Below are 25240 nucleotides of genomic sequence, written 5' to 3'. Positions count from 1 at the left end.
TTCAGCACCCCCCCACCTCCACTGGCACCTTCATCAGGCAGCCAAGTTTCCCATCTGGATATTCTGTGCCTGTGCAATGGCTTGTAACTGCTGGTGCGACCATCCCACGGCAGGATTCAGGGGCCTGCTAAACAGACCCACCTCTCTGCCAGGGAAACACCAGGTTGTGATAATGTGATATTCCCGGAAAAGTACAGCATCTTCCTCTTATCTTTGGACATGCCGTATTTCTTCATGAGGTCAATATGTTACCAGTGTTACCGAACTAGGCTAAAGGCAAGGGATACCCCTATGGTGCGAGAAAGACTTTTGTCTCTATAAAGAGTTGTGCCGCATGTCTGGGATTTCCTCAGACAAAACCGGGCACAGGAAATGACATCAGGTGTGGAATCTGCATCAGTTATTGATGGGCTGGGAACCAGGGAGTGAGGGGGGATGGGACGGGAGAGAGATATCTGAGCATCTGATGGAGGACAAGCTGCCATCTCAGCAGGAGCGTGACTTCCTTTTATCTTAATCGTGCAGGAAAAACTGCATGAGAAAGCAAAAACAGAACTTTTCTGCAACCCAGAGACAGCACCTGAGCCCACTCCAGCCTGGGGAAATAGTATTTGTGTTGCCTTTTTCGTCTCATTTTCTATTGGAAACCGTAGCATCTCTCTGCCTTACAGGAGTAGCCTGTGCTCTTCAAAGGGGCCCAGCTCCCACAAACTTTCACCACTGAAATTCACAGCCTTAAAGAGGAACCAGACTTGGACTGCTCTTGGGGGGAGGGATAGCTCAGCGATTTGAGCATTGGCCTGCTAAACCCAGGATTGTGAGTTCAATCCTTGAGGGGGCCATTTAGGGATTTGGGGCAAAAATTGGGATTGGTCCTGCTTTGAGCAGGGGGTTGGACTAGATGACCTCCTGAGGTCCCTTCCAATCCTGATATTCTATGATTCTTGGTGCATGTGTCAGTCAAAGGAAGCGAACCTCGCTGTCCGACGTGTCGGGCTCATCGGAATCCTGCTTCACAGACTCTGCATCGTCTTCCTCTAGGGAAACAGATAGGGGAAGGTTAACTGATCGGCTTTGGCAGTAACAATTCCTAGCCCCCTCACAGACATCACACAGAACCATAGTCACAGCTCCGGTCACTGAGACATCAAAATGAACGACATTTCAAAATGAAAAGGCAAGAAATGCTGGCACAACTCAGAGACCAGCGGCCAAGCTCACCAGTACTCTCCGGCTGCCCAGTGCCACACAGCAGCCGTAAATACTGGCCAGGAAAGCTGGATTTATGGCTGCCTTGCATTGCTGGAGTAGAACCAAGTAACTGGAGCGTACTGGTGAGTCTGGCCCAGAGCTGAGCTAAGCAAAAGTCTGACCCAGTAATAAACTGGGTTCTAAAGCAAAGTCACCACAGCGTACATGCTGCTGAGTTTTTAGCAGGAGGCCCAAGTCCCAAGTGTGTGTGGTTTGGTGGCATAGGGGGACTGATTTTCAGAATACCAATATAAAAGAAATGACTGTGGGGAACACAATTTACAGTAAACTTCCATCAATTGCACCCTGCTGTATCTATGTAGCAATCCCTCACTGAAGTCAATAGCTATGTCTAGATTGGGAAGAGAAGTTGTGTGATTTTTAAATACAACCTATCTTCCTAGGCTAGACAGGGCCAATGAGAATTTTGCTTGTGTACGGACTGCAGGATCAGAGCCAGAATGAACCAGAGCAGATGTTCCAAATGGTTTCAAAACAATTCCTGCAATGGACAAACTGCAAAACTGGTTGCAATGAAATCTCCACTGTAGTGAGTCTGTTCTGTGAAAAAAAACAAAACTGACTTCACTGCAAAAGGATTCCATTGTATATTGGGCCAGATGTTACAAAATTCAGGCATGTAATTGCATACACCAAATGCACACCTAATGTATGCATACAATTACTGGGATTGCAGCTAACCAGGACATGTAAATGACCAAATCTAGTTGTTTGGGAGCACAATTACCCAATCGGCACTCACAATGGCAGATTTATGGAGGCATAAAGGTCAGTTACTCACTGAAATCCAGTAGGAGTTGGGCACCTAAACTGTCCTTGGTGCCTAACCCCTAACTTCTAAGGTACATCTTACTGCTCTTTGGAGGGGAGAGTGGCTGCTGGCAACAAAGGGCCACAATTTAATTAATTGTTAATTACATTGTTAATTAAAAGGTCAAAAGAGTGAAATGCCTGCAAGCTGCATGGAAACTATTTAAAAACACCATAATAGAGGCTCAAACTAAATGTATTCCCCAAATAAAATAATAATAAATAAAATAAAAAAATAATAAATCATAATAATTAATAATAAAAAAAAACAGTTCACCTGGTCCATCCCCCGTGCCTACTAAAGTATTTCATATAAACAGGATTTCCCCCCCCCATTTTTGTGATGAATATAGTTGTAGCTGATGGCTCCGTATTCCATTCCCAATGTTCCCCAAAGCATTCATTCCCCCATTTGATAAGCAGCTATTTATCTTCATTGCTGGTCCAGATCATAGACCCAGTTCTGGTAGCACAAAGACGCTGGAAAATTGAAAGCTCTAGCGCACTTCATGGGGGAATCCTTGAATGACTTTGAGCCACTGCATGGCTCCTATGCCACTTACCCTTCTGGCCCCTGGTATAGAGACATGCCTATTGGAAAGGGAGCATAGCCAGGGCATCTGTGCATGCTGGGTGTGATTCCTGGCTGCAGGAACAGCCTTTTGGGGTCTGTTGATGACTGACACAAAGTACAGCAGTCCTGAGGCTTCTCTGTTTTATGTCATGGAGCTGCCGATATTCGACACCTTTGACAATCAGGCCACTTCCATTTAGGTACCTAGATATGAATTGAGGAGTCTCACGTTGAGACATGCAGGTCTGAAAATTGTAGACTTGAGGAGCGGTTTTCTGAGGCATAAATGGGAGTTAAGCATCCAACTCCGCTGACTGCCATGGGAGTTTGGTGCCCAGGTGACCTTTGTGCCTTTGAAAGTCTTCCTCTTGGAATTTACAATAAAAAATTTAAAACAATTGCCTCATATTGCATGCATGTTTAGGAAGCCCTGTCCATAGACTTTCCAGTGCTAAGGAGATCAGCACACCAGACTCAAAACACTGTCTGCTCCTGCGTTCTCAAATGTTGCTTTTCCATGGGGCTTTTTACCTGTTTGAGCACCTGGTTCTCGCTTCTGTGCCCTAGGAGACACTCTCACCCTAATCTCTGAATCTGTTGCAGGATCATATGATGGTAGCTTGCCAGCGGGTTGTCCTTGTGGAGAAGGGACCTGTAACACATGACAATAGCTGTATTATTTACAAACCAATGGGAAGAACTGCCAATGCCTTTATTGCTAGAGATGTTGCCTTCTCCTAAGGTGGTGAAAAAAACTGGTGCCCCACTCCAGCCTGGCAATGAGTATAACTGCAAAGATGCACATCTCCCCCTGGACACATCAGATAGGGGTTTCTGTGTATTTGTGGGACATTGCCACAGAACCTGATGTCCCCTATGCACAGATTCAGCAGGGATAGTGGCAGTCTCTCGATGCACCTTAATCCTAACCCGGAGGAATAAAACCCTGAGGCTTAGAGGGTAGTTACTTCCCATGGTCCATTCAGTCCTGGGTTTCCTCTGAGACTGAGAGCAAGGATGCTGATCAGTGCTCATTGTGGTTGTCGTTTTGCAATGTGAAAATCTGTCCACTAGGGACAGGACTGGCACCACCAACCTGTTTCACACGCTGTGGGCCACAGTAAGAGCCATCAGGTCAGAACTTTCAGCAATGGTGCTGATGCCCATTTTAAACTGCGATCAGCCCAGCAAGCTGACTGCTGACCACAGCCTCCCTGCAGAGGAAAAACGGATGCCAGTGCAAGATGTACTCACCAAAGGTGCCGCAAGGGCCTCTTGCTCTTTGGCACTGAACTGCTCAGTCTCATTGCCGATTTGCAGCGGTTTGGCCACAGGGAGCTGGCTGCAGGCTAGGTGGGAGTTCTCATGCTCTACTCTTGGCAGCATGCTGGAGCTCTGGCCTGTCTGAAGCGTGGGGCTTTCCGGACAGATTGGACTTGGACTGTCAGCCTCACGCTGTTTGGAGGATTTGTGCCAGCTGGCAGGTTTCAGGTTTTCATTCCTTCTGCCATAATCTGACAGGTCCAGAGGTGTGTCCAGGAGACATTCTCTTGCTGCCTCTGCCTCCTCCCTTTGCTCCACATTGTCCCTGTTTATCCAAACAACTTTCACTTCTCCAGGTTTCTCCAGGTACGACCTCTCTTCTTTGCACCCCATGGTCGCACTCAGCTGCAGGGAAAGGGGCCTTTCCTCAGGAGCAGCTGGAACTGGAGTTGCATTTTGGTCGCCTTCTGTCCTGGCCCTGAATCCCTGCTGATGCTCTTGTGCCAGGAGATACTGGAGCCTCTCTCTGTGCTTAAGAAATGGAAGCCTCCCCTCCAAATGCTGGTCCCGCACGTACACCACAGCTCCAGGGAGTTCTAAAATGGCGGCCTGATCTTCCCATTCCTCCTGCAGCCTCGTTCTGTCTTCAGCCTCTCTGGCCTGTAGCAAGTGACTTGGCAAACTATTGTCCCTATCAGCAGCAGCGCTGTTACTCCTGAGTCCAAACTGGTGCAGAGAGAAATGTTTGTTAAGGAGGCAGAGCTGCTCCTGCCTGGTGGTCAGCTGTAGAGTTCCATAGGACGAAGTGGCTTTGTGGGAATCTGGTTTGTTTGTTCTTAAGCAACTAAATGAAACAAACAAAAATCATCAAACACATCAAAGGCAAGTTTCCAGGTGGGTCACCTCACTATCACAGTGTCTGTTTTTAGCACCTGGTTTCCATGTGCTGCCACTGATTGGCCAGATATGCTGCTGATGTAAATTTGCATAGCTCTGTTGAAATCAGTGGAGCTCTGGCAGTTTACACTAGCAGAAAATGATACGTTGGAGCAAAGTTTGCATGCCCACTTTTGCACACATACAATAGGTCACCCACATAGTGATTACATCTGTGCAAAATCTGCATTTGGGTGTGCAAAGCAAGTAGCTGGCTGCACAACTACGCTGTCTGCATGTCTGCAAAAATGGGTGTGCGCCTACTGGCTGTAGATGGGCCAATCAGTTGTGCACTAAAGCTTGTGTGATGGCCACCATCTTGTCTGCCACACCAAAGACTGAAATAGGGACCTCCAGAAACAAGCGGCTCCAGCTTGAGCTAAAAAGCCAGGTCTCTCTAGCTGGCTCAGAGCCTCTATGGACAAAACACAGGGGGACCTCTAACACCAGGGGGTTACACAGACACGAGCAAGTGAAGCCTGAAAATGCAGTCCAGTTGAAGATAGAGCTCTAGGCTGCCAAAACCTGACAGTTTTACATTGCTGATAGAGTCTTTCCTCCTTCCTTCAACATACTCACTTGTAGAGTTTTACAGCCACATTTAAAGAGACCTGAGCAATGGGTGAGCTGTGCAAACTGTGTTCAGAAAACCCTGCCTATATAAATCGAGTCCCCGCTTGTGACCATTCCTCGGCATTTGGCAGTGCCTGGCTTCACAGAGAACGCATCCAAGCAAGGCGTTTGCTGGGGGGAACTTATAGTCTCTGAATGAGTCTGTAGGTCTCACTCAGCCCTAATTGCCACTAAAGTTAATGGGAAGTGAGGCGCTCAGATGCTACTGTGATGAGCGCCACAGAAAAGCCAGTTGGATTAGATAAGGAGCAGTGGGAATCTCTGCCCAGTGTTCATATCAAACATTTTTTTCTTTATGTGGAGATCTCTGCAATTCTCAGTGCTGGCCAATTGCAGAAGGTCAGAGATACTCTGACAGACTGTTTTCTAGGGGCCTGATTCTCCTCTCATTTGCCCTGCTGTAGATCAGGAGTAAACTCGTTAAGGTTGATGGAACAACAACAACACAGCATAAGAACCAGGTTCCTGGTGTTTTCTGCCTGGGATAGTTGCAGAAAATAGTGGGAATCTCAAGAAAAAGTTTGTTCTTGTGAGATTTCCAGCCTGGTTTGCTGGAGTTATGAGGTTTGGAGGTCTTATCCAAGCCTAAGCGCCAAAATTTGTGAGGATTGGATATTCCTGGTTCAAAGACCATGGTGGGGCTTATGTTCTGGCTGGAAGAACTGGCTTGTGATGGAGAGAGAGAAGCTAAAAGAAAACCCACCAGTAACACAACAGCTGCTTGATACAAAGCCCTGGAAGTCAATGAGAATTCTTCCATTGATTTCAGTGGGCTCTGGATCAGGCCCAAGGAGACTATGATGTTGGAGATATATCAATACTGAGACGATGCTACTCACGCCTCACGGCTGGGGCTGCGCTCACGCTCCAGGAACAGTGAGGTTTTTCTTGCTGGTGGTGACGTTGCTCTCCTGGCAGAGATTTTTTCAGGGAGGCATGGTCTGGAGCCAGGTCTCACCAAAGCGATGGTTCCATGCAGCTGGTTAGCTATCCTCTGGGAAGTCTAAAGGCAGAGGAGAAAAGTTTGCATGTCCAGGGCTATTGGGCTTAAAGCTCAGCTTGGTCTAACGGGCTCTCAGAAATGATCCCCAGGTGAAAGAAGCCTAGCTGACTAGAGAACAATGACAGCAGAAAACCCTGCTTAGTAGTGGTTTTTGTTAGTGAGGCTACATTTTGTCTTATATCCATTTACATTCAAGGGGTGATAAAAATGAGTTGCTAAGTTTCCAGTGAACAGCTGAATGCTTCTTCAATACAGTGTTGGAATTTTAAATAATAATCAGCCATGCATTTCCCCAAGAAGGCTCCAATCCAATGCAGCATCATATTTTTCAGCAAGTCCTAATTTATTCCTTATTTTCCAGCTACATTGATTTACAGAGTCATGTAACTTGTCTAAGGTTAAGCCAAGAGTCAGTGGCTTAGCCAAGATCGGTCAGTTTCCCAGTCCTTTGGTCAAACTATTAGACCCTATTTGCATGAGTTTACAGAGTCCATTTGCTTCACTGGCTTATTTCCAGGGGAGGCTCCTATTCTGCAGCCAGTACAGAATAATCTTTCTGCTGTTGTAAAAAGGCTCTGAATAAGCCCTTACTCAACATTTTTGCCTACCCACTTTCCGATGACACCAGCCTCTACTGTTTATCTTCATTAACTACTCTCACAGCCCGCCTGCAGCCTCACCAAAACCCCCTTCACTTGCTGTTTCATATTTATATGGAGTTCAGATTACTGGATCCAGTGCCAGTATTAAGCACGTGTGTGTCTGAGTTCCCACCATGAGACCAGTGCTATGGCCCCTGAGCTATGGGGACACGACGTCTGGCACTCCATCCCACTCTGGATCCCTCGGCTGAAATGCACTTTCAGTTTCAAAGGGGTGGAAAGTTGGGAAAGGTACAAGCTCAAAACAGACAGTAGCAGGGATTCCCCCTCTCTCTGAAAATATCCCACAGGATAAGGCTGTATCCAAATGTGGGCCTGTGCAATACCCCTATGGTTCAGTCCTAAGAGATTTCTCCAACTACCTATTTAAAAGGGGAGTCAGTGTGATTTGAAGAGGAATGAATGCTGTCACAGCATAATGACCAACTGCTGCTAGGCAAGTTCTGAGGCTCCTAGGGAATATAAATGTGAAAGCAAAGCTGGGACGTTGACTTTATCAGCAGGAGACACAATAGGAGATTTCTTCTCTTTCCAGTTCTGCCAGTGATGACCTTGGCAAGTCACTTCACCCCATGTGCCTCCATTTCATTCCTTGTCCCATCCCTTTCACAGCTTATCCAGCATCAGGTCCCCACGGGAATGATGCCCAACTTGACGAGGACAGCCTGACAGTGCTAAATATCCGCAGGGAACTCTTACCATTTCCAGAGCATGTGCTTCTTGGAGAACAGCACTTGAAGACATCCTACTGCCCAGAGAACGTCTCTGTCCTGCAGACTTCTCTGAAAACAAAGGCAATAGCCAGTCATTGCGAAAGCTGTGCAGAGTTCCGTTGCGGCTGCTCTACGGTTCTTCCATCTGCACGTGGCGCTGTAATGCAGCAGCCTAAAAAGTCTGGTCAACCAGTCTGATAACCTGGATATCAATCAGCAGATCGCAGCTACAAAAAGCTGGCAGGGCACCAAGTGCTTCCTAAGGAAGATTTCTATCTCTTTGGAGCCAAATTTTCTGTCAGACTCAAGCCAGCCTCTGAATGTGTATGCTCTGTTGCATGTGCAATTGACAATGGGGGCAGGGGAGGGGGAAGGAACCAAATGCATGAACAGGTGCTTTGTGTGTGTAAATCAGTGGCCTGGTTTGTTGTGCAAAAGGCTGCCTGCACATTAATGGGAGTGTGCCCGGTACGGGGGGTGGGGGGGAGTACAATCAGCGGCATGTGTAACAGTGGGCATGTGAATAGGGAGGCGAATGCTGAAAAGGGAAGCCTTTTGTCTCTCTTTTGATTCCAGATGGAGCCCTAGGGGCTCTCTGCAAGGAGGCTGCCAGGAATAAAGGGAAAAGACTCGCACTTCCCACACATCATCTGTGATGGATGACACTGGATCACCTCAGGGGAATATTTTCCACTAAAGCACTGCAGCTCATGTATTATTTCCATGCAATCCAGATATTATGCTCTAGATTGATGTCCATCCTGGGGTTTTGATGACTTCGGCTCTTGCTCCCATTTGATCTAATCAGAATCCTTTGCCAGAATAACTCGCTGCTGCAGCCCAGTCATTGGTCCCTACACCCCCTATACTGGAGCCAGCAGTATATACCTTCTCCCAGCTGTTGGCCAGGCTGTTCATGATACCCTTCTTCTGCTTCTCTGCTAGTTGCTTTGTCTGTGCTGAGCTTCTGGCTTACTGGAGAGAGTAAAGCCAATGGTGAGTCCGGGATGGAGCTGCTTTCTCTGGGGAGGGCTCTTTGGTGCTTTGTTCTGTCACTGTTGCAGTGAAAAGGAAACAAATGAATGGAAAAAGAAATGAGATGGGAACCACAAGTTTAAAGGCTGCCCTGGTGTGAGCTCTGAGCGCCGGTGTTTCGTCTTAACGGAATGTGCAACAACTCAAAAGCCCTGGGAAACAAAGTGATGGGGCTTCCTGAGCGCTCACGGAAACATCTTCTTCCATTTCAGCTCATCACAACTGAATTGGACTCCAAGGTTTGCTCTGAACCAATACACCATCGGCCCAGAGCGGAGGGCAAAATGGGCAGTTTACCCCAGGCCGCCTGTTTGAGAGAGCTCCCAAAGTGATGGAGGGGTGGCCAGGCCAAATTTGAGTGAGAGTCATTGTGACTTGGCACATGGGGTTGCAGTGCCACTCGAGTTTGGCACCTGCCATCAAGTTGCCCTCCCCGGCCAGTCCCAGATTCCTCTGTCACCACCATTAGCCTCATCATGCTGAGCCTGAGGTGACCTACCAGGCCAAGAGTCTGGTGGTAGGAGCAGGGTCAAGTATTGGGGACACCACTCACAACAGTGCTGGAGCTCAGGGAGAGGTGGGACCAGGAGTGGCCCCCGCCTGAACACAGGGCAGTCTCCCCATCCACACAGGGAAGGCAGTGACCCCACACACCTGGGCTTTCTCTGTCCTTCCATCCCCTCCCCTCTTCTTCAACTCTTTCATATCCATGGCAATGTTTTTGGAAGGGTGTGGGGGGTGTGTGTCTCAGTTTCAGATTTTGCCCTAGGCACCCGAAAACCCCTGTGCAGCCCTGACACCTTCTCAAAGCAGAACTCAGTCGAAGCAGCTGAGTTTCCTCTTAGTCTGCTATGCAAAATTTCACGGGAAGCCATGACATTGGTGTGAATTCAATGCAGACCAACGACTGGCCCATATGCTCTGAAAGTTCTGTGACAAACTTGGTAACTCTGGCAGGGATTTCAGTTTAGCCATATAAGGCCCCAACGCAGGGAGGTTTTGCAACAAACTTTTGCACAGCTCTAGTTCAGTAAGTCAAGCTAGTTCCAGGTCTAGAAACCTCTGCAGTCATTTGAGAGATGCTAGATACGAGAATTTGTGTTAAACTGAGGAAACGTTTGGGTTCCAAAGCAAGCATGTTTCTCTACTGATCTCTTTGTGATAATTTCTATGGACTTTAAACCCCTAAGGAATGAGCTGATTTGTATATGTTGGCTAACCTGACATGTTACTTGGGTTTCACCAAAGTGCTCTGCTAGGTTATTACTTATAGCAAACATCCTCTCCCCTCCTAATCCCTCTTGATTCTCTTTCTCACAGTTCATTTTCCCATGTGAAATGTGATCCATTCCCTGCAGATCCACGTTAATGGATCAGCATTCTGCCTTTGCCCAATGTCCCAATGGCTTTGCCAAGAGGTGTTAGATCTAGATAGGTGTCTCTACAGATTTACTGAGTGCGTGAACGGTGATGAAGCTGGTGATAATAAAAACCAAGAGTTAAATCCTGCCCCCATTGAACTCAATGACAAAACTCCCATTTCACATCAGTGGGGCCAGGATTTCACCCCACACAATTAGTATGTTAGCAGAAGTGCACTATGTGTAACGAGTGCCATTTAGTCCTCACGTCTCAGAGACAAGGGGTTCAGCATACACTTGCAGTCAGAGTAGGGGTTCTCTCTCCCATTCACTAGTGGGGCAATCACTATTTAGTCAAAGAACCAGACTAAAGGGGAGCCAGGGTCAGGAAACTCCCTGAACTTTCCATGATCTCCCTCCCCATTTCACTCCATGACATCACCAGTGCCAAGCACCAATCCTGCCTGGTTCCAATGAGGCTGAAGATGAAGGGGCCTCTATTATATGCAGGTGGACTGATGGGTGAGGGAAGGAACCAGAAGCTCATACTAGGAAGTTGGAATAAAAACAATGATGAAGACTGTACAGGCATCTCCACTCCCTTGGCCAGGAGGTTCTCATGCTGGGCTGGTTCAACCGTGACCAGGAGAGTGCCAGGGTCCCCGGGGAACCACCTGGCCAGCCCTACACCACCCAATGAATGAAACCCAGAACAAAGCTTACTCCAGGCTTCGTAGCCTCTTCAGTTCTTCCTTCAGGTTTTTACTTTCCTCCTTCAGCCTGTTCATTTCATTAGCTGCAGAGAGAGACAGTGAGTGCAGCAGGTTAGGGATCAGACATGGATTTAGCTGGGCAAGATGCTGGGAGATGAATGCTGCCCTGCGGAGACAGCCTTGGATGGGCAGGATTATGATGAGCATTTAAAAAACCCCAACGGATTCCAAATAGAGGTGCCAGCTTTACAACAAGGCACAGATCGGCCATGATTGCAGGGCAGTTGGTGAAATCGCTCCTGCCACCCGCCATCGAAATTTTAACCCCTCCAGAGATGAAATGCCAGGTTCTCTGCAGCTGAAGTGGCTCAGAAGGGCCAGTGCGCAAGTTCTCAGCATCCCTCCAACAAGGCCTCTTCAAAACGCTGTTTAAGGTCAAGCGCTTGCAGATTTTTTCCTCCCCATTAGAAATGTGCATAGCGAGCATTCGAGCACCCTGTGGCAAAGGTGGGAATTTCTACCTTAAATACCGAGCAACATGAACTTCCCTGCTGTACTAGACCTGGCTGTTCATTGCCCTCCGTCTCCCCCTACTGGAGCATTACAAGAGACATAGACTAAAATCATAGAATCATAGAATCATAGAATATCAGGGTTGGAAGGGACCCCAGAAGGTCATCTAGTCCAACCCCCTGCTCGAAGCAGGACCAATTCCCAGTTAAATCATCCCAGCCAGGGCTTTGTCAAGCCTGACCTTAAAAACCTCTAAGGAAGGAGATTCTACCACCTCCCTAGGTAACGCATTCCAGTGTTTCACCACCCTCTTAGTGAAAAAGTTTTTCCTAATATCCAATCTAAACCTCCCCCATTGCAACTTGAGACCATTACTCCTCGTTCTGTCATCTGCTACCATTGAGAACAGTCTAGAGCCATCCTCTTTGGAACCCCCTTTCAGGTAGTTGAAAGCAGCTATCAAATCCCCCCTCATTCTTCTCTTCCGCAGACTAAACAATCCCAGCTCCCTCAGCCTCTCTTCATAAGTCATGTGCTCTAGACCCCTAATCATTTTTGTTGCCCTTCGCTGGACTCTCTCCAATTTATCCACATCCTTCTTGTAGTGTGGGGCCCAAAACTGGACACAGTACTCCAGATGAGGCCTCACCAGTGTCGAATAGAGGGGAACGATCACGTCCCTCGATCTGCTCGCTATGCCCCTACTTATACATCCCAAAATGCCATTGGCCTTCTTGGCAACAAGGGCACACTGTTGACTCATATCCAGCTTCTCGTCCACTGTCACCCCCAGGTCTGCTGGTGTCTGCCTTCGGGTACACATTATTATCCACGTTGATGTCACAGCTGGGAGTCATAACTCTTGAAGGCAGCATGCCCTCTGAGAATGGCCTTAGAGCATCCGTCAGTGAGTCTGGCTCTATAATGTCTCTCCTGCAAGCATCATCTTCAGGAGATGATCCTTCCAGGAACGGGCAGTAACTAGGAAATGCAGGTTGAACCCTATTAGTAAACAGCATCTCCTCTCCATCAGAGCACCTGATACCCCCAGGAGCTGACCCTCATACTGATGGCACCCTTCGCTGTAAAGTACAGGTACCTGCCTCTTTGCAATGGTAGTTAAGGCATGTGCTTGCTGTGTAACGTGGGTATGAAAGTATGTGAAGTATGATAAGGAATTCCTCGGAGTTTACTCTGGGTGGGTCTTTGGGATGAGAACTTAAAACAGAGACCTGCTTTGTCTACCAGGACATTAAGAGCCAGATTTCCAAAGGAGTCTCAACTCCCTTTCCCTCTCCCAAAGAACTCTGGGATCTGTAGGGTGAAAATGCTTCTTCTGATTGCTACAAGCCAAGTGGCAATGAAGGGTAGAGGGGACAGACAGCTACAGTGCAAAGGAGATATATGACCAACCAGTGCCTGGCTTTTACACCTCTGTGTGAAAGTGACACTTGAGGTACAGGGTGTGAGGAAGATCAAACTCATAATGAAGAAATAAACACACAGTTGCTGACACTGTTCTCTTTCTTCCAAAGGAAAGCAAAACAAAATATCAAAATCCCTAGGGATAGTCAGAGACAGAGAGAAAAATACCCTTGGCTTGTGCAGTGCTCAGGTGCTGCCAAAGACTCAGGAGAAGATTAATTGTACGTGTTCCTTGATTTTTCTTTACCAGTGCAGAGCTGCTGCTGTATATTTCCTGTGTATTGTCCAGAGTGTTGCTTCTACCTTGCCAAATGGATCTTTTTATAAGTGGCTGACGTTGCCCGGCCCATATGCACATGCTGTAGCAAAGTCCTGTGTTGCAATCTCTCAGGTAAAATCTCTAGTGTTTATAGGAAATGTTGATTTTCCTAGGTCCAGATGTTCAGATCTGCACCCCCCGACATGTGCCCATTGGACATGTGCCCCCAGGATTGCACATACGATTGTGCCCGAATGATCAGCAGACACTTAAGGTGCAAAAGTGCAAAATGCCAGCAGGGCAAAGCTGAAGGTCTATTTAGCCGCTATACTTACTGAGGATGAAGATGTGCTGGAGACTCTGGAAATGGGAGTTCTCATACTCATTCTGCTTCTTCTTGGCGAGCTCCTGGGCAACCATGCATCTGTCACAGAGACCTGCTCTCAGCCTTAACAAAAAACCCCAGAGCCAAGAAGCTAAGTTATCCATACATGGCTATACAAGCAAATGAAACCAAACCCCACCTGCACTTGGGAGGCAGATCTACAGCATCAGGACAAGGTCGAAATCTGGCATTCATTACAAGATGACAGTGACATGCTGGGCAAAAATCCACTTCTACTTTAGTGAGCTTTTGGACACAGCATGTAGAGATACACAATTCTTCCCTATGGCAATCAGGTGGAGATATGAATTTTCAAAGCTGATAGTAATTCAAGTGAAAGAAGTTTCGATAAACTCCATGGCCCAGATTCTGCTCTTGGTTACACAGGATCATAGAAATATAGGGCTGAAAGGACCTCAAAAGATCATCTAGTCCATCCCCCTGTGCTGAGTCAGGAACAAGTAAACCTAGACCATCTCTGACAGGCGTTTGTCCAACCTGTTCTTATAAACCACCAGTGAGGGGGATTCCACAACCTCCCTTGGAAGCCTATTCCAGCACTTAACTACCCTTATAGTTAAAAAGTTTCCCCTAATATCTATCCTAAATCTCCCTTGCTGTAGAGTAAGCCCATTACTTAGGAACATAAGAACAGCCATACCGGGTCAGAGCAATGGTCCATCTAGCCCAGTATCCTGTCTTCTGTCAGTGGCTGGTGCCAGATGCTTCAGAGGGAACAGAACAGGGAATTATCGAGTGATCCATCCCCTGTCACTCAGTCCCACCTCCTGGCAGTCAGAGGTTTAGGGACACTGATAGTATCGGGTTGCTTCCCTGACCATCTTGGCTAATAGCCTTTGATGGACCTAACCTCCATGAACTTATTTAATTCTTTTGTGAACCCAGTTATACTTTTGGCCTTCACAACATTCCCTGGCAACGAGTTCCACAGGTGGACTGCGCATTGTGTGAAGAAGTATTTCCTTCTGTTTGTTTTAAATCTGCTGCCTATTAATTTCATTAGATGACCCTGGTTTGTGTTTTATATGAAGGGGTAAATAACACTTCCTTATTCACTTTTCCTACACCATTCATGATTTCATAGGCCTCTATCATATCCCTGTATCATATCCCTAGTCATCTCTTGTCTAACCTGAAGAGTCCCCGTCTTTTTAATCTCTCCTCATATGGAAATTGTTCTATACCCCTAGTCATTTTTGTTGCTCTTCTCTGTGCTTTTGTCCAGTTCTAATATATCTTTTTTTGAGAGAGGCAACCAGAACTGCACGCAGTAGTCAAAGTGTAGGCATACCGTGGATTTATTAGCTATCTTCCAGTGATCTGGTACAGAGGCTGATTTAACCAATAGGCTACATACCACAGATAGTTCTGCAATTTCATATTTGAGTTCTTTCAGAACTCTTCGGTGAATACCATCTGGTCATGGTGACTTATTACTTCTTGGCCTACCTTCAGCAGACATGGAGAACAATTGATCACTGTTGTCCTTATAACAGCCCTTAACATATTTGAAGCCCCCCTTCAGTCAAGACTAAACATGCCCCCTTTTTTTAACCTTTCCCTATAAGTCAGGTTTTCTAAACCCTTTTATCATTTTTGTTGCTTTCCTCTAGATTCTCTCCAATTTGTCAAATGTGACACCCAAAGCTGGTCAGCGTAGTCCAGCTGAGATCTCACCAATGTCAAGAAGAGTGGGACAATTACCTCCTGTGTATTACACATGGCACGCCTGTTAATCACATCACTGCAAATGCAACAACTCCCTTAATTTCAATGGATTTACTGCATTTACACTGGTGTAACTGAGAGCAGAGTCTGGCCCGATGGGTTCTCAATTTGCTAACACTAGTTAGCGAGAAAAAAAGGTTTCTGTGCTATATTCCACTCATTGCAAAGACATTGAAAAGCAAGCTCTGTGTAGGCATGTGTACTATTGGGCACAAAACAGCATTAGGTCTCCCAATCAATCAATCAATCAATCAAACACCTCTTACCTGTTTTCTAACACCTTTACATTTTCTTTAAGGACCTTCTGCTGTTCCCTTAGCTGGTGGTTTTTAGCAAACAGCTCTTCAATTCTCTGTGCATCTCTAATTCAGGAGAGAGCATGGGACAAAACAAGAAGGTCATTGGATTTGCCCCAAGTATCTGCTGCTTTCTTCTCAATGTACTGTCAGCAGGCAGGATTTATACACTAGCCCAGTCATGCCACTCACACTATTTCTATTACTAAACTACTGTTGCTTTGTGTAGCAGTAAGTGCATTGGATGGATGGGGATATAAATATATTAAATGCTGGCACCAGAGCAATTTGGTGGAAGGTTAACAATTCCCATTAGATAAACAGGATGGAACACAAAAGGGTACAGACTCCTCTCAGCTCAAAAATGGATGAACCAGAAGGGCACTGATGACAGACTCTTAACAACAGGGGATGGCATCTGACTCAAAGCCCAGGGATACATGATGAAAACTTCAATAGGATAGAGGTCTTGGATACCACTGCTTTGTCTGTCACTTCCATATATTTAGGCTTGGAAGGAATAGATTTTTATTGGTGAATGTTGATAAATGTCAATTTCACTGTACACACAAACCAATGAAAAAATATTTCCATTGACAATAATCAAAATTTACAGATAGGCAAGGTAAAAAAATGCCTCTTGAGAATATATTATAATTTTATTTAAGACTATTGACGATGTATATTTTGGCATGTGATGTTGACAATTTGTGTTTTTTGAATATCGTCTACGGTCATAAAATCATTATTGTCTGACACTTCCCTCATAATTTCCTGCAATTGTGAAAGTTTAAATTGGTACAAATCAGAAAAAAATGCTTAAAACCATAATTCTTCACAACTTTAAAATTTAAATTGATAAAAATAAAAGAAATGCTTAAAGTAAACCTTGATATTATCCATCAAAATTATTTAAAAAAATCAAATACAGCCCAGCCTATATATATTGTATTACAACAACACCAACCCCGTACCCCCAACCCAAACCTATGCGTGCACCTTAAGGTTACAAAGTCACACACTTAAAAGTTAGGAAATGTCAGACTTGGGGTAGGGTGGGAGAAGAATATCTCTGGCTTAATCTGATTGGATGTGTTGCGAAGAGTATTTAAACTCTTATGCCACACCAGGGCAGGAGGCTCAGAAGAGGACCTTTATGTGCCCCACAGTATCCACAAAGTCTTGATCAATTCTGAGTGGACAGCTTGGTAAGTCTGAACTGCCCCTGCTAGGTGGGTGATTCAAGACCTTTCCAGGGTAAGGACATTGCTGATTGCTTTACGGATTAAATTAAAAGAAGACAGTGAGTTTGCTTTTGGGCTTGCCTTTTTGTTCCAGTTTGTGGGTTTTTAACAGATGTTAAGGGTGCCAACAGCCTAGGGCAGATGCCTTCAATGTTATGAGTAAATAGTTTCAGAGTAACAGCCGTGTTAGTCTGTATTCGCAAAAAGAAAAGGAGTACTTGTGGCACCTTAAAGACTAACCAATTTATTTGAGCATAAGCTTTCGTGAGCTACAGCTCACATCCGATGAAGTGAGCTGTAGCTCACGAAAGCTTATGCTCGGATAAATTGGTTAGTCTTTAAGGTGCCACAAGTACTCCTTTTCTTTTTGAGTAAATAGTGCAGCCCTTCCCCATCCCTCCAACAGAACTTTACCACCACAGCCTGGAGTAGAGAACCAAACTTGCTTTACTCACCGACACTTCTCTGTTGTCAGCTCTGTTAGCTTTGTTTGCAGTCCTGGAATAATTAATGAAGGCTCAGGAGATGGGTATTTATTGCAAATTATGTGACAGTTCAGAAACAGAATGTACTATCATAACTTTTAGCAGACCATGGCAACTTAAAAGGAAACTGTTAGTTTAAAAATCTCATTTCTGAAAAACAAGGTTCCCTGCCCATGTTCTTAGTTTATTTCCTTTTCACCATTTACTATTTTTGCATTCCCCTCTGCTGGGACGATGAAAGCAGTCTAGTGAGTTTTACTTTTATTTCTAGTTAGTTACAAAACCTAATTCTCACTAGAGCTGGGCAAAATATTTTCAGTGCAGAGTAAAAAAAAAAAATTGCATTTTTCAGGTCACTGAATTCTGGGTTGAATTTGGCAAATAGTTTTGGCCAAAAAAATTGTTTATGAACAAAACAAAACATTTAGATGTTTCCTTTAGAAATTTAGCTATATTTATGTATTAAAACAAAACAAAACAGGGCAATAAACACTCCAAAATGAAACCAAATGAAAATCGGAAAAAAATCATTTTGTTTCATTTTCTTTTTTTGTTTCATTTTGGATGCTTTTCACTCTGAACCGATTTTTTTGTTTGGCTGCTGAACCAAAAAATCAGTGGTTCACTCAGCTCTAGTTCTCATGCTAGCACAATTCTGCACGCTTTGGTTGCAAACCATGTTGGCAATATTTATAGCCCAACTAGTATTCTTTCCCTCAATTGATCTGCAGACAATTATGCAATATCTAAATTTGGGGTCTGAGTTGCTTAAGAGTATCCTTTAAAACAGTGGTTCTCAACCAAGGGTACATGTACCCCTGGAGGTACGCAGACGTCTTTCAGATGTACATCAACTTATATAGATATTTGCCTAGTTTTTTACAACAGGCTACATAAATAGCACTAGCGAAGTCAGTACAAACGAAAATTTAGTACAGGCGACTTGTTTATAGTGCTCCATATAGTGTACGCTGAAATGTAAGTACAATATTTATATTCCAATTGCTTTATTTTATAATTATATGGTAAAAATGAGAAGTCAGCAATTTTTCAGTAATAGTGTGCTGTGACACTTTTGTATTTTTATGTCTGATTTTGTAAGCAAGGAGTTTTTAAGTGAGGTGAAACTTGGAGGTATGCAAGACAAATCAGACTCCTGAAAGGGGAACAGTAGTCTGGAGAGGTTGAGAGGTTTAAAACATCACAGGGTGTAGAATTACAGAGGGTGAGACTGTATTTATAACCCAGGATAGTGTAAAATATAACACCTGGGTCGACAACCTTCGGCATGCGGCCCATCAGCTTTCCGCAGCTCCCATTGGCCAGGAACGGCGAACTGTGGCCACTGGGAGCTCCGGGGGGCTGTGCCTGCGGACAGTCAACGTAAAAAAAATGTCTCGCGGCCCGCCAGCAGATTACCCTGATGGGCCGCGTGCCGAAGGTTGCAGACCCCTGATATAACAGTTTTATCCAGAAAGTTGATGCTGGAAATGCCTTTATACCAGGAGAATGGGAAGTAGTAGCATGCATTTTCTTTCCTTAATGGCCTGGCTTCTAATAATGTACAAGTTGTTAATGCTTTAAAGAAACAAACTATCCATCCTCACTCTAAATTTTACTGTAACAAAGACTTCTCACCCCTGCTAATTCTGAGCTATCTTCAGGATGGATTTTTGCTTCTTTCCTCTTCCTCTTTGATCATTTACTATTCAAATGAGTGTCCAATGACTGCCTCACCTGAAGTCAGATATCAGTGTCCTAATAGGTAAATTACTTCCCATTTACACTCTCCTGCCAACTCCTTATTTATTACCCTTATTATTATTGTTATCCTAGACCAGTTTGATGGCCCAGCTGATAACATCTAGTGCTTCCAACATAGGACATTCAGACAACACAGACCACAAAGCAGGAGGAGGGTAGGAGTAGGATCCTCAGTGCTGTGTTTTGCTTGGGTGGGAGTATTTTAGGAAAGATTCATTCTGCACTGCTTTGAGCACCTCCCTCTCACCTCCCAAATGGCTGGTGAGGGACGTATAATTGCATCATACCATGTTGAAAGGACTCCAGAGGACAGGGAAATCAGACAGCATGAAAATAACAGTCACCATGAGTTTCTTTTTGTGGTATGAAGTGTTGCTGATTTCCACAGTAAACCTTATGTTCTGTAAGGCTCCCAGGGCTCCATCTGGTACACTTGTCATCCAGGCTATTTTAGCAGTGCTTAGATATTGGCACCAAACCCCCAAGGTGCTCAGATTTGCATCCGGAAACATCGAAACCCTAGAGCTTCCTGAAGACCAAGTGGCGTGGCACCCACACCACCAGCCTCTTCATTTTCTAGAGGCCCATGATCTAATCCTGCCTCTGTGCCTCCCACTGACCCCGAGAAATGACACTTCAGCTGAGCTGTGGGTTCCTTTCCCAGGCTCTCTAATTGGCAGACACACCTCCCCAGCTCAGGTTAATTGGAGCTAAACAGAAGGGTTTTCACTCTTAGCTTTAAAAAAGAAATTGACTTTTGCCTCTCTACAGCAATGATCCCGAGTTTCTTCTTACCTAGGACCTCTTTCTCATGGATTTCCTTGAGCTTATTCAAGAAGTCTGCAAAACTTTCTGTGGCCATGTTCAGGGTCTTCCCACATGCCTTGGGGGTATGTGAATCTTCTGCTTCCCATTCAAAGTTGTTGGTTTTCTTATTGTTCAGTTCTTAGCCCAAAACAAAAACCACACAATAAGATAATTAGTAGCGTCCCATCAATATCTTATGTTTCATGTTTTTGCCAAGGTTTAAAAACATGACAAACATCTAAGCTATCCAAATGAAGAAAGCAAACTCGTTTACTCAACCATTAAAAAAAATAGCAAGTACATTCAGAGTCAGATTTTCAAAGCCTGGGTTCCCTTTTTGTGCCCACAGTTAGTTCGGGGGTACAAATAATGGCAGGCACAAATTTTGCACCACAACTTGCACTCACAGATGCTCTAGAGGACATTAAAATGTCCCCGTACCTGACTGCATCTGCAAATTGGGGACTTTCAGCACTGAAATGACATGACTTCTACCACCGCAATTAGTTGCTGCCATAAAACTGGACTGGGAATTATTTGTAACAGCTAAGTTATGGCTTGGAAAGGGAGACCTACTTAAGGCTCAGCTAAAAATCAGGTCCTTTTTCTACAGGTAGAGCCGATCAATTTGTGTTGTCCTCTAAGTGAGTTGGCTGAGAGAGGGTAGGCAGCTGTCTGTGGAAAGGAGTGATGGGCCCTGCATGCATTTACGTGGGTACCATGTTTAGCGTGCCCATGATATTGCTGCTGATTGAAGAACCAGAATCCGAAGAAAGTTACGATAGCAGACTATCTCATCACCTGCCCGACAGAAGGGATCTGAAATGCTGCCCGCTCACTTATCTCCTGCCTGCGGGGTGAAGCAGACATGGACAGTCAATACAACTGCTGCTTTGCTTTACTATGTCATCTTCCATGCGGGGCTCTTGGAACTGCCTGAGAGACGTTAATGAATTCAGCCTCCTAACACCCCTATAAGATAGGGAGCGAAGAGTTATCAGCCCATTTTACAGACAGGCACAGAGAGACTAAGTGAACTGCCCCAGGTCACATAGCAAGCCTGGAAGGTAGAGACAGCATCAGCTTGAGTTCTAGTTAATTAAAAAACATGAATTAAAAAGCAGTTTCCTCTTCACCTGCCCCTCAGTAATTGTGGTTTTACACCCACATTAAAGAGGAGGACGGTCCATTGGTTGGAGCACTAACCTGGCAACTGGGAGACAAAGATTCATTTCTCTGCCCCACCACAGCCTCTGAACCCCTCCGTGCTTCAGGTCCCTGTCTGTAAAATGGGGATAATCCTTTCCTGCCTTACAGGGTGTCGGGAGGATAAATACCTTACAGATTGCAAGCTGACCCTCTCTCCTTACGGGGTCCCAGAGCCTGGGCTCCAAGTCCAAATGTCTACACTACAATTTTATAACACTCTCCCCGTCCGAACCCTGCAAGCTAGAGTCAGCTCACATGAGCCAGCCGCAGGTGTTTCATTGCAGTGTAGACAGGCCCCTTCTGGCCCCTCCCTCGGGGCACTGTTCATAACTCAAACTCACCACATAACCCAAACCAAAGCTATTCTCCTGACCCAAACAGGCAGCAAGGGCCCAGAGGCCTTGCCCTTTGCACAACTCTCCAGAAAATGCACATACCCTTTCTTTAAATCCCTGCTGAATCACGTGACAGGCCAGTAGCCCAGCTCTTTCCTGGCTGTCCTACTCTGTCACAGACCCATGGGGAGAGGGGAAAATGACTTGATATACCGGGGCAAGTAAAACTCATTAGACACCGGATGTTGTCAGGGTCATAAAATAAACAAATAACCCAGAAGAAAAATGTTATTTACTCTGGCCTCAACGGTCATAATCGTTGGAAGTTACAGGCAACTATATTTGGTTAAAACTTTTAAGATAAGAATAATTTAAAAGTTGACAAATATTTAATCACTGAAGATATTTATGTTGGCATAAACTCTCTCTCCCATTACCCAACCCACAAGTGCGTATAAAATATAGAGCACTGAAATACAGTAGTTACGTGCACCACTTCCCTCTGCTGGATGGGATCAGTACTGATCAGTTAAGTTTGTTGTAAGACCTGTGTATATAGCAGCTAATGGAGATTCCCCTTTAGCTGAAGCAGGAGTCACATTCTAGCCCTGCTGTAGCTGGGATGTTTTGGCTGACCATGATGTGCCGCCTAAAAACAACTATAGAATTCTCAGGTAGCCAAGGATTTATTCAGTATCCTCCATGATTTGTGAAACTGAGAAAATGAACTTTATGAAAGGAAAGATGACACAGGCTTTTGTTGTGTGAGCATTCAGATTACCACAAAGGTTCATATTCTCTTTGCTGAAAATCTCAGTGGAGTCTTGATACACCTATGTTAATTCCCATGCAGAATAAAATGAACACAGCAAGTAGGAATGCAGCCATTAACGGAGCGTAAAGTAGTGAAATTAAATATTAGAGAGTGAAAGAGAATACAGATCCATCAATATTTCTGAAAAGAAAGACATTAAAATAGACTATAAGTCATAATTTTTCTTTAGCAGCCTTCAGTATTTTGTACCCACTTTTTTCACGCACATCGAATTGATCTCATCAGTGACTACACATTAGAGCTACCTGTTTTGCATGTACAGTTATCTGCATTCATAAAACAGGTGCGTCCCCTAAACAGCTACATATGCAAAACATGGGCACGCAAAATAGCAGTGAGAGTTTGAAAAGGTGTCTGTAAAGGGCCTGATTTTCAAGAAATGAGGACTGCGGTTGTGAGCACAAATGACATGTTTAATTTGCATGGATTTACCATGTTGACACATGCAAAATGGGGACCTGCACGTGCAACTGACCAATTAGATGTATAGTTGGTCATGGTAATTGTAACCACAGATTAGACCAGAGGTGGGCAACCTGCGGCCCACAGGCTGCACGCGGCCAGTCAGGGTAATCTGCTGGCGGGCCCCAAGATGGTTTGTTTACATTGACCGTCAGGAGGCACAGCTGCCCGCAGCTCCCATTGGCAAGGAATGGTGAACAGCAGCCACTGGGAGCTGTGGGTGGCCGTGCCTGCGGATGGTCAATGTAAACAAACCGTCTCGCAGCCCACCAGCGGATTATTCTGATGGGCCGCAGGTTGCCCACCACTGGATTAGACACTAAACTACATACCTAAGCTCTTTGAATGCTAGTTTCCAAATGTCTCATTTGCTCTATAAGCAGCAGGGAACACACTGTCTTGGGGGAAAATGCTTTAAAATGATCATTTGCATTTGCAACCACTTTCCAAAGACAATAAATAACCCACCACCTGAAGCCCAGTTATCCAGGTGTGCCTGCCCCTCTTCGAGGGTGTAACACACACAAGGTGTGTGTGCAGCCAGCCTAAACACACACCTTGCTGCGTGCTGCAGCTCACATAGCTAACATATTTATTTGGAATTAATAACCACAAAACAGAATTAGGAACAGATGTGTTAGAAGCTAGTTAAACCTAAATAACATGTATTAATAATGAGCCCTTGTAACATGAATTATCTCATTAAAGCCTCTATTAAATGATATCAGCAGAAGTTACAGCCGTGTGTCCAAGGGCAGAACTGGATCCTTCATTTTAAAGTGTGAGCAAAACTTCCTGAGCTGCCTGTGTGGAAAAGCAGCATGGGCTAGGAAACAGAGCAGGGGTGGAAAAAAAAACAAAAAAACCCAGGAGTCCTTGTGGCACCTTAGAGACTAACAAATTTATTTGGGCATAAGCTTTCGTGGGCTAAAATCATTAAAAAAATCATTTTGATTTTGAGCAATGAGTATGTTTTACAGTTTAAATAAAATGAAAGGAATTTTTTTTTAAAAAGTTGTAAGTTTATGTCCAAATAAATTTGTTAGTCTCTAAGGTGCCACAAGTCCTCCTTGTTTTTTTTTTTGCTGATACAGACTAACATGGCTGCCGCTCTGAGAGCAGGGGTGGTAGCCAGAGACACCTGAGAAGAACTGGGTGAATTTTTGCAACTGAAACGTTTCTTTCAGCAAATGATGCAGATTCAGTGACAAAGAAATGGTTTGAGAATTTGTGACTATTTCGCTGAATTTTCCATTATGAAAAACCTGCCTCCCAGCCTCACCCCCAAAATATCTGGAAAAAAAATCAAAATGTTTCATTTTGACTTTTTCAAAACACAACGTTCAACTGAGTCAAAACAACTTTTTTAAAAAAAATTCCTTTCATTTTATTTAAACTGTAAAACATGTTCACTGCTCAAAATCAAAATGATTTTTTTTTACTTTTTCGATTTGCTGAAAATTTTCCTTTTCAGTTTGACCCCAAACAATTTCCCCCAATTTTTTAGACTTTCCAGAGACTGAAAAATCCATTATTTGCCAAACTGTATCCTGAGCACTACGCCCAACCCTTCTTCTGAGTCACAGGATAGCCTTGGAAAGTCTCTCCATATATCCCCCGCATTGGGATAATGTGACTAACCCCTACCTGCTTCCTCAGGACTGGAATAATGAATTCTTGGTTGTAAAATGCTTTGAAGAGCTAAAGGGCTAAGTGCTATTAATTATTATTATTTCATTTATAAAATGATTAACTGCAGTGCAGGCAAGGCCTGGAATATCCTGCTGAGGAAGCGTTTGCTGTTGGGGACAGAGTAGGGAAAGACCAGGTGAATTCCAGTTCCTTCCCATTCCTCAGGTCCTGGCAGACGGATCTGTGCAGCGTCACGGCTTCCACTGCATCTGAAGCATGAGGTTATAAGTACAACAGGACAGCTTGTTTGCTACACATCACTGCTTGTGCAAACAATGGGAGTTGCATGGGACTCCTGCATCAAGAGTGGCGCCAAGGGAAATAATGGTTTGTCCCAGCCCCTCTCCCCGTGTGCTTTCAATGGGTTCACCTATCAATGTTTTGATCCATTATTTTGGAAGGGGAAAAAAATGTGGCAACAGCCATATGGTTGTAAACAGATCAAGTTCCTAGAACCAGTCTGCATCCGATGAAGTGAGCTGTAGCTCACGAAAGCTTATGCTCAAATAAATTGGTTAGTCTCTAAGGTGCCACAAGTACTCCTTTTCTTTTTAGAACCAGTCTGATAACTTTATGGAGCACAGAGTCAGGGATCTGGAGTATTTTAGGCCTGGCAATGCCTCATGTTAAAATGGTAAAGTCAGCCTTGGATGTGGGAAGAATGAAGTGAGTGATAATGAACAACCAGGTATTCAGCTATCCCTGACACCCGTGTGGGTTGGGTTAAGTGCTTTCAAGAACCTGAGGAATGTGTCTTACTGATCTGGGTCTGTGTGCTGCACTTTCACATGTTTGTGTGGAGTGT

General features: G+C 44.9%; 1 protein-coding gene across 1 annotated transcript in view; it reads right to left on the bottom strand.

Annotated features, from left to right (window-relative positions):
* The window catches only part of RBBP8NL (RBBP8 N-terminal like), a 47773-nt gene that overhangs the window by 5797 nt on the left and 16736 nt on the right, over positions 1–25240 (bottom strand). Inside the window, exons 2-12 of the mRNA XM_074969593.1 lie at positions 19891–20040; positions 17302–17344; positions 15573–15668; positions 13508–13620; positions 10986–11058; positions 8755–8921; positions 7853–7935; positions 6328–6491; positions 3911–4763; positions 3188–3308; positions 976–1037 (exon numbers count right to left, since the gene is read on the bottom strand). Of these exons, the coding sequence (XP_074825694.1) occupies positions 976–1037; positions 3188–3308; positions 3911–4763; positions 6328–6491; positions 7853–7935; positions 8755–8921; positions 10986–11058; positions 13508–13620; positions 15573–15668; positions 17302–17344; positions 19891–19957 (1842 nt within the window). The 5' untranslated portion in view covers positions 19958–20040. The remainder of the gene's footprint in view (positions 1–975; positions 1038–3187; positions 3309–3910; positions 4764–6327; positions 6492–7852; positions 7936–8754; positions 8922–10985; positions 11059–13507; positions 13621–15572; positions 15669–17301; positions 17345–19890; positions 20041–25240) is intronic.

Source organism: Natator depressus, chromosome 13, assembly GCF_965152275.1.
Source record: "Natator depressus isolate rNatDep1 chromosome 13, rNatDep2.hap1, whole genome shotgun sequence".
Taxonomy (NCBI): domain Eukaryota; kingdom Metazoa; phylum Chordata; order Testudines; family Cheloniidae; genus Natator; species Natator depressus.
Note: the sequence above shows the minus strand (reverse complement) of the source record. Positions and strands in the feature narration are given on the sequence as shown.